Below are 10,502 nucleotides of genomic sequence, written 5' to 3' on the forward strand. Positions count from 1 at the left end.
GTCATGTGATCATTCATTTTTTTATTTAATAATTAAAATTATCCCATGCTAAATTGATCATACTAATGATGTCCGATTGAAGTAAAATTTTGATAGTATGCTATAAATATCATCAAAATCATCATCATAAATTTTTGGATCCATTGATAGTTTCTATCTATCAGATTATCGTGCAGTCATTCGTGACCATGGAAATCAAGTTTTAATGATCGACAAAGCTAAGGCTATCAGATCAAGACGGTCTTTTGTGAGGATACTCTAATGATAATTTTGTAGATAATAAATAGTAAAAATATACTTAAAATTCGATTTTACTATTACAGGTTCACATAATCATCCAAAATTAATTGTAAGTATTGACTAAATTTCTTTAAAACTCCAATTTAAGGGATAAAATGATTTTATTTGCAAAATCATCATCGCAGCCACGTAGATCTTGAAACGTTATATGAAATTAAAAAAAAATTGCTAAAATCTGACTTTTGGATCAAAAATTATGGAACAATAAAATTTTTATCTATTGCAGCGATTATAAATAACCGCTGTCGTAGGTCCGACCTACAGCAGCGGTTATATGTAACCGCTGTGATAGGTCCGACCTATCACAGTAGTTCGTAATAACTACTGCGGTAGGTCAGACCTACGGCAACAGTTACTGTAACCGCTGCCGTAGGTCTGACCTACCACAGCGGTTACTCATAACCACAGCCATAGGTCAACCTACGGAAGTGGTTATTTGTAATCGCTGTGGTAGGTAAAATCTACGGCAACGGTTATGGTAGGTCCACTTATGGCAATGGTTATTACGAATCGCTGCGGTAGATTTGACCTATCATAGTGGTTACAAATAATGCTGTCGTAGGTTTTATGGCAGCGATTGTTGAAACCGCTACCGTATAACCACTGCCATAGTTCTTTCCTGTAATAGTGACACACACACAGATATATATATATATATATATATATATATATATATATATATATATATATATATATATATATATATATATATATATATATATATATATATATATATACATAAATATGATAGAGCTAATATGTATGCACCCACACAATAGCCCACATACAATGACTGAGGACCAAACTCCAATATTAGAGCCATTAGATGTAATATACTATCATTAGTTGCTTACTATTAAAACGATCATGTGATTTGAAAATCTGAGGTGGATTTTAGGTACCTGAGAAAAGTTTTTCTCCTCTTCTCTGAATAACCAAAATTCATCTTTATGTGTAGTATAGACTATTTTTCTCTCTAGAGGAGAGAATATCTGCTCCTCTAAGGTCCAAAATTAATAATTAAATATTTAAATCGAAGATCTATATCCTTGATTACGGTGTATACTACTAAAAATATCTACACACCAAAAATCATGTGTCCTAGTGATTCCTAAATTTTATATCAATGAAGTAAAATGAGAACAGTTATAATGCTAGTGTCTAAAATATATAATAAAATTTTTAAATTAACAATCCATCCTATTGGTCATAATATAGAAGTACTCATGTGCATGTGTGTTAAAAATCAATAAATTTTGATTGTTAGATCGTAGCAAAATATATTCTTACAATATTTTAACCATTTATTTATGTGTATATTTGACACATAAGTTAGAGAACACTAAAATAAAATTTTAATTTTTAAATATTTTTAATAGTATAGATCATGACCAACAATGTGAATTTTGTAATTTGAATAGCTGATTATTGATTTTGGATCTAAGAGAAGTGGATGACCTCTCCTTTCAAGAGGAAAAAATTTATCTCTCTCCCTCTCTCTCTCTCTCATACACAAATTGGATTGTTGGACCTGATCTAATTAGACAGAATAGGTAAAATTTATAACACCTGTATGATGTAGCATTAGTCCCAGATATATTAAGTTCGAATAACTTAATCCAAATTTATTATGGATTGTGTGAGATATGGGTCCCAAGTGGGGTTGATAAGCTAACTTTCATTCGAATCTTCAAAATAATTTATTAATGACATAAGTTTAAAATATAATTAACATATTTTATAAAAATATCGAGTCTATAGGAGTCTTTACACATCGAATATCAAGTAACTTATTAAGTTTGGGTTCAAGTAAAATTAGGCTAACAAAAATCAGTCCAACAATCAGATGTATCATATGATTTGATCAAATTAGTTATACTCTGTTGTGACACCCAAATCTAATTACTTGGCATAACAATTATTGATCAATCTTTCAATACTTAGCATCGTTGGATTTTAAAATGGATGATGACAAGTCAGAATTAATGCTCACTCTTGCAATAAATGGATAGAAATAAGCTAAATCCTGGAGTTGGCTTCTCCTCCTAATTACTCAAGGAAAAAGAAAAGATTAAATTGCCCGATAGGCTGGTCGTATTTAGCTACAGATCTAACTAGAGATCCCTTATCCAATCAGGCCTAACATGCTAAAATCTTGACAATAATTGACTGCAACCATGTTACTTAAAACTATAAATAAATATAAAAATTTGCTGCAAACATGACAAGTTGGGAAAGTAACCAAGAAAACACTTCCTATACAACGTTAACCAAAAGTATCCGAGTGTATTGCACCAACATTCCCAGCCGCACTCAATTACTTTTTCTCCGTCCGCGTGCGCTAGAGCATGTTTACGTGTGCGTGCGTATAGACTTTCTCAGAGAAGGCTCGAAGAGTAGTGGCGCGTTTAGCTCATGGATGTAGATTCTTCCATCTACCGACCCAGAGGAGGCGAACACCGTCCCAATAACCATCTCGTACGGTGTCCTCAAATTTTATTGGTTGGTTAACACCACTCACTTGATATTTTGTGAAGCCATGTGCTCAATTATTACCCCTACACTCTTCCCTATATAAACTTCAACATCCCTCCTCCGCCCTCTCTCCCTAACTGCTCAGCTCAACACCTGAAACCCTTCCCTCCCAGCCCTCCAACTCTTCAAAATTAACCACCCTTCCTTCTTCTTTCTTCGTCAGTATGGCCTCTTCCTTCTCTGTCCATACTTTTTTCCTCCTTCCATTCCTTCTACTGTTCTTCTGCTTCTTCTTTTTCTTAATTTTGCGCCAATTCCTTGTAAGGTTCATCTTGTCAGGTGATCGTTCGACTTGCTATCGTCCAAAAATGCACCCATTCATTGGATGTTTGATCTCCTTCTACAAAAACCAACACCGCCTGCTGGATTGGTACACCGAGCTCCTCACGGCATCGCCGACCCAGACGATCGTGCTGGAGAGACTCGGAGCTCGGCGCAACGTCGTCACGGCGAACCCCGACAACGTTGAGTACATGCTTAAGACCAACTTCGATAATTATCCCAAGGGCAAGCCGTTCACCGACATCCTCGGCGACCTCCTCGGTTGCGGCATCTTCAACGCCGACGGCGAGCTCTGGCACACGCAGCGCAAGCTCGCTAGCCATGAATTCAGCACCAGATCCCTCCGTGAGTTCGTCGTCAAAACTCTCGACAACGAGACCAATCACCGGCTACTGCCGATCCTCTCGTCGGCGTGCGCCGACCGCCGGACGGTCGACATGCAGGACTTGCTCCGCCGGTTCGCATTCGATACCATATGGAAAGTCACACTTGGGACCGATCCAGGCTTCCTCGATCCCTCTCTGCCCATGTCCGACCTCGCCGCCGCCTTCGAGGTTGCCTCCGGCATAAGTGCTCGCCGGGGGGCCGCCCTGGTCTCGGCGGTGTGGAAGGTCAAGCGAGCATTCGGTGTCGGCTCCGAAGGCCGGCTTCGAGCTTCCGTCAAGCTTATACATGAGTCGGTAATGGCGATAATTCGACGAAGAAAGGAAGAGGCCGCCGGTGACAAGAGGCCGGAGAGCAGCGACCTCTTGTCAAGGCTGATATCTGGTGGTCATAGCGATGAAGTGATCCGCGACATGGTCATCAGCTTCGTGATGGCCGGGAGGGACACGACGTCGGCCGCACTCACATGGTTCTTCTGGCTGATGTCGTGCCACCCGGAGATCGAACGAGAGGTGATCAAAGAAGTAAAGAATATCCACAAAAGTAGAGAATTAGATCGCTATCAGGAGCTGAAGGAGATGAAATTCTTGGAAGCTTGCTTGTGTGAGAGTATGAGGTTGTATCCGCCGGTGGCGTGGGACTCGAAGCATGCGGCGAGCAACGACATGCTGCCAGACGGGACGGAGGTGAGGAGGGGCGATAGAGTGACGTACTTCCCTTATGGGATGGGAAGGATGGAGAGATTGTGGGGGAAGGAGTGGAAGGAGTTCGAGCCGAGGCGGTGGATGGCGGCGGAGGGAAGGGAAGTGGCGAGGGTGTCGGCGTACAAGTTTGCGGTGTTTCAAGGTGGGCCGAGGGTGTGCTTGGGGAAGGAGATGGCGTTTGTTCAGATGAAGTACGTCGCGGCGGCGGTGCTCCGCCGTTTTGAGCTGAGGAGGGCGGGCGGGGAGCGGCGGCCGCCGGTGTTGGTGCCGCTGATGACGGCCCACATGGCTGGTGGATTAAAAATGGTGGTGGGGGGGAGAAGGGAGGTGGATTGATTCTATTGGTTGCTTGAGTGCAGGAGGTTGTGACAAAGATTGGAATGAATACTTCTAGCTAATGTGATAACTAGTCTTTTTTTTTTTTTTTTTTTGGCATCTCATGGACCCTATTATCATATTTGTTGTTGGTGTTGCTGCTTTTTCCCTTTTTGGTTAGAGTTTTTTTTTTTGTAAAAAAAATGGAGGTTGGGTGGAGCCAAGTAAATAAATGATATATATTGATAATATAGTACACTTCATATACTTAATTTATTGATAGCACGGTGGGAATCATTTGTTGTTGAATGTTTTTTTTTAAAGAAGTCCGCGACAGGATTATAAGATGTGTACGTTGCCGGTGTTGGGCTGCAGTTTGAGGTTTGTTTGGTATTTGCTTTTGATTTTATGTTTTGTTTTCAAATTCTGTGAAGAAAACCAACTAAACTTGGGAAGAACAACCAACTGCACTGAGCAACAAGTATAAAATATATATATTTTTTATTTTTAAAAGTCTTTATAAAGTTTTTAGGGTTTTTGGTACTGAAGATTTGTTGCTTTCAAAACAAAAAATGAAATTAAAAATAAAAAAATAGCAAAAGCTTTATGCAAATATTATTTCTCTTCGGCATCAACTTTGTTGTGGTATTTTATTAATTTATAGAGAAACAAAACACAGGAACCATAATTATATCTCAAACATGCCAACTCTTTCTTACAGCCATTTAAACTTAGTTAAGAAGGACTACATATATGTAACTTGATTTAATGGTTAAAAATTATGAGTCTCTTGAATGGAGCTCCAAGGATAGAAAACTAACATATCAAAATTTTTGGATGAAATGTTTGTATTTAAAATCTCTGTAGCATTTCACCATTAATTTAGCCTACCTTATTTTCTCTTCTTGGTTTGAAACGGCCAAATTGCTCTAAATCCTAGAGTTGTATTATATTTACAAGCATATTATATATATATATATACACACACACACACATACACGCATGTGTGCACCGAATAACTTTTAGTTAAGCAAAACGTAAACTGGCATTACACAAAACTATTTAAATTATATGCTTGGCTCTCAAACCTATATTTTTCTTTTTGAATAATGATTGGAGAATCACCCAGGTGTGCCCAAGGCTTGCAGTCTAGCACCCGCCTAGAGAGGAAATCTTGGTAGGATAGTTAATTGCCATGCACTAACGCTTCTTTTTTTTCCAAAAACAGAAAAAAAGAAATTAAGATAAGTTGATACGCTTGTTTCTTTAAGAATAAAAAAAGGAGTAGTCTTGAAAAAAGTTCCAGAGTTTGGTGTAAGCATCACATTTATAAGGTTTACTGACATATTTGTCATTCCAAGGGAGCTTTTTAGCCATCCAAGTGGATAAGGACCATTGGGGAACCATGTGGAATGTGGATATGCTCATATAGCTCTACTCTGGAGCTTTTTTCCCTTTTTTTTTTTTTTTTTATGAGTTACGTTCGAAGGAAAAAAAAAAAAACTCAGACCAGAACTCTTACAAAATCAGACCTACAAAAGTCTGCCATTAGTAGACAAATAAGCTTAAGTAGAAATATATTTTTCTGCTTCTAGCAAACATCTGTTTGAATTGTGGTCGATGTGCCATAAAATCGGTCATCAGATTGCCTTCTCTAAAGATATGATGGAGAGGGGTCTTCGGCTATTTTTAAATATATAATGAAGAAATGGAACAACTTGATTGGTTGTACCTAGCACTAGAGTCCTTACATTAACAATATATTAGCCCCACCATAAGAGCCTTTATTCATAAAAAAATATCAAAGTTTTTTAAATTCAAATCTAGTACGGAATTAAGTATAAGCCAAACATAGTCAAGTGAACAGAATTAGTTTTTATCAGTTCCATGCAAACCATATTTTATTTTTATCTTGTAAGAGCTACTTCTACCTTGTAAAGAATGGTTGCTTGGTCAGCTATATGGCCTGTATTTGTAAACATTTCTCTTGAAAAGAGTAACCTCTGACATACTTTATTAGCAAAGTCAACTTGATTCATGGTATCAGTGGTTTGAACCAACCTTAGATACTCAGTTCAAGAATCGGAATGAAAACATAACTACAAAAGCATATTAAAAAATGAAATTAAATCAAAAGTTTGAAGAAAATCAAAATTTGTATGAAATTGTTTTACTATTGGTCATTTGGATAAGTTTTTCTTTTCTTTTTAGATCATTTTGTGATGGAAAAAAAAAAAAAAAAGCCATTGGCCTTTGCTATACTGCACACCCACCCGTACTGCTGAACTACTAATTAAAAAACTCTTGCAACCGAAGTTTAAAAAGAAATAATACTCTAAACGTTTTCTAGTCTCTGATTGTTGTTGCCCTTTCCATTTACTAATTGAATGATCTAAACACAGAAGTTAGTGCCTTCTATCATTAATCTGACATCTGTGCACCTGGAGCAAGGGTTCCACACGTGAACGCTCCCCATATTTTAAGAAAAGAGGAGCAGACAACGGAGGTTGGAGGAGCAGAGAGAGAGAGAGTCTTAATGAAAAAAAAAAAATAGAGAGAGAGAGAGAGTCTCATGGGGGGAGAGAGAGAGAGAGAGAGAGAGAGATTAAAGGAGGAGCACAAGCACATTACGGCTAGTAGATGGATAAAAAAAGGATATCAAAATTTTTAAGTCACGGGTTCTCGGTGCATGACTTTTCGCGGGTTTTTTTTTTTGCCTCGTAAGAGAGAGGAGAATCCCAAGAGCGACAATTCATAAGTCCACCCCGCCGATTGATTGACCTAATTATTTAAATATATTTAAAAAATAAATTATTTATTTTTTCTTCGAAATACGAACAGTAACATGTGTCTTGTTGAAGCAATTTTTTGTGAAATTCTTTGCACGCAGCCAGTGGCGTAGAAAATTCAATACGAAGTATATCATTTTATTTTATTGATCTATCCGATCATTATATTTTAATATATATTTAATATTTATAAGTTAATTTTTTTATTTAAAATTTTAAATAATAAAAATAATTTTATTTTTTAAAAAAATTATGTTATTTTATATTTGTTGGTGCAGATTTCACCGATGTCGGAGAAGCCTGAGTCGAGAAGATCACGGCCGTCGTCGGGACCTGCAAGAAAAGTCTAAACTGAAGTTGGGGGTGCTCCGATAAGACTCTCCGACGCTCAAGTCAGTACTCTGCTTCAACAGAAAGGCTTTCTCAAACTTTCGAAAAGCTCTTAAGCTCTAAGCATTATCTCTAAACTCTGCTAAAATTCCATTCGAGTGCTCCATTTCTGTTGAAGCAGAGTACTGACTTGAGTGTCGGAGGGTCTTATCGGAGCACCCCCAACTCCGGTTTAGACTTTTCTTGCAGGTTCCGACGGCGGCCGTAATCCCCTCGACTCCAACTTCTCCAGTATCGGCGGAATTCTGCACCAACAATATTTAACATACTATATCTATAAAATTATAACTTTTATCCATAAGATGTCATAATATAATACAGAATATCATAATATATATAGAATGTCATAATTTTTTTCAAAAAGTATGTGTATTTTCGTCATTCAAAATTTTTTAAAAAAAAAAGTAAAGCCGCAAATATTAAATACGTATTGAAAAATTATTGGATAAAAATATCACTTTCATATTATGATATCTTATATCATATTATGATATTTTGGACCATATTATGTCACAGGATGTCATAATTTTTTATAAAAAATATAAATATTTTTATTATATAAAATTTTTAAATAAAAAATTGATTTATAAATATTAAATATATATTAAAAAATAATAATTAAATAAAATAATTAAATAAAATGATGTGCTTTACCTCAAATTTTCTGCGTCATCAGCGATGCACAAAGAATTTCTCAATACTTTTTAGTAATATTTCTTGAATGAATCCTGTCGCCGCTTCATACTTCCAAAAGAGATATATTAAAAAATAGAGAGTTGAGTAGATAGACAAATAGACCATGGGAAAAGGTCCAACGTAAAGAATTTGATTTTTGGCGATGAGACCGAGAGATTAGATCACAAAAGGAGGAGGAGTTGGCTCGAGAGAGAATAGGGATAAAAAGTTTAGAATATCGATTCAAGGAAGGAGAGGTGGGATGAATAGTTTTCATCGACATTTTTATCCATCGTAAGTTCATAAAAAGCTGATTATTTCTTATGCTTACAAAAAGCATCGAAAGATGAATACGAGGCTTGAATTTTATCAATGCTTTTTTTTTAGCATCGGCAAAATTCAACCGTTAATTCTTCTATCTGCGGTGAACATTCCATTTCAGATGCATGTATTATTATTCTAAGACCACCAACTAGGATCTAGTTGGCGAGATAAAGTGCTTTGGATAAAAAACAAAAAAAGTTATAGATGTAGTAGACGCTTCATAAGTTGAATCAATAAATAATGTATTATTAATTTTAGAGGCGATCATTAAATAACTTTATAATTTCTTAGTTGCATGTTGGAAGGTCAAGTATCAAATTAGTACCTTTTTTTAAAAAAAAAAAAGAAAGAAGGACAATTTCTCTATGCTTTGACCAAAAAATGGTGGCACGATTTTGTTGTCTAATTAGAGATGAAGATAGGAATGCTATGCTAACATTATTTTTAGATAAAGATATTTGTACCTTCCACCAAAAGTTAGGCTTAGTTTTCCTGTCTTATTGGAAATGAACATGCAAACCGTCAAACTAGTACTGCTTTTGATGAAAAAAGTTAAAAGACTTTTATGCCTTGCGCCAACAGGCAGATGTTTTCTTTTCCAGATACGCACACACATATATGACACAAATATAATGAAGAAATAATACTAAAATTTCACATAGGTAAAGATGCTAATTATCTAAGATTTTTTTTTTAAAAAATTAAGAATTATACATAAATTTTTGTCATAGATGTAGAATTACAAGCATAACTATAAAGAGGAATTTGAGTAGCATTTTTGAATCTTGATTAGTTAACCGATTGAACCAGAGCTCTCTAGTAACTTGTTGGGCTGAACTCGGATTTATACATATTATATACAGACCAGGTTGAATTTGAACCTGATGACTGATGACTGTTAACCTAGGTTGTGTCTGAGATCGTTTATAGCTCAGCTCAATCTATTTAATATACCTATGTGCCAAATGATATATGATAGTTTTTATGTTGGAACTTATAGAAGAGCATGTAGGGTGTATTTGGTTTGCGGTTGGAGTCAGAATCGAAATCGAAATAAATTGAAATAAAAGTCATGATGCCAAAATTTGTCGATGTATTTGGTTCACAAGTGAAATTAAAATCAGAATCGGAATAAAATTTAAATATTAAAAGAGAGTAGGAATTGGATTTTAAAGAATTGAGATATTTTTTATTCTCTGCTGGCATTAAAATGGGAATGGAACCTCTCTCAATTAAAGGGTTGGAATAGGAGTCGATCATTTCTATTCGATAGTTTAACTCCCTCCAATCAAATATTCCCGCAAAGTAAAGGTCGAATGTTTAAACATTATAGTTGAATGTACATGATCCGGTGACTTCTGTTTAACAATTTTAAACCATACTTAGGGAGGGTACTGCCCTCCTCTCTCTTCAAATAAATAAATAGATAAAAAACGTTGACCTCTTGAGCCGAATGGGAATTTCCATTCCTATTTTCCAATGTGCAACTATGGTTCTTCTGATAGTCCTTTTGACAGTGGACTTCATTACATGGACTTAATATGGTCAATTCTCTCCGTTTGTCTTGGTATGACCTTATCAACATCATCAAAGAGTGTGGTGTACATTGAGCCAGCCCCATCAAAAGCATGAAGGCCAACCCCCATGATGGTGACTAGTTCTAGCACATGTTAAAGGATGCTTTCTTAGCTTGAATCATGACTTTGCTCCCATTCAATGGTATAAAGGCTACAGCGAATTTCTTGGGCGAATTGGATGGAAGAGCAGACCCACAAGAAGATGCCAAGTAGGGTGAGGACTATAT

At 36.3% G+C, this 10,502-nt stretch overlaps 1 protein-coding gene across 1 annotated transcript; it reads left to right on the forward strand.

Annotated features, from left to right (window-relative positions):
• The first annotated feature begins 2,921 nt into the window (after window positions 1-2,921).
• On the forward strand, window positions 2,922-4,705 carry LOC140851436 (cytochrome P450 94B3-like). Its single transcript, XM_073242954.1, has one exon. The coding sequence runs from the start codon at window positions 3,000-3,002 to the stop codon at window positions 4,539-4,541; it is 1,542 nt and encodes a 513-aa protein (XP_073099055.1). The 5' UTR covers window positions 2,922-2,999; the 3' UTR covers window positions 4,542-4,705.
• Window positions 4,706-10,502: the final 5,797 nt, after the last annotated feature.

The sequence above is a fragment of the Elaeis guineensis genome, chromosome 9 (genome assembly GCF_000442705.2).
Source record: "Elaeis guineensis isolate ETL-2024a chromosome 9, EG11, whole genome shotgun sequence".
Taxonomy (NCBI): Eukaryota; Viridiplantae; Streptophyta; class Magnoliopsida; order Arecales; family Arecaceae; genus Elaeis; species Elaeis guineensis.

Coding starts and splice junctions, on each gene's coding strand:
- LOC140851436 (XM_073242954.1), top strand. CDS start 3,000: ATGGCCTCTTCCTTCTCTGTCCATACTTTTTTCCTCCTTCCATTCCTT.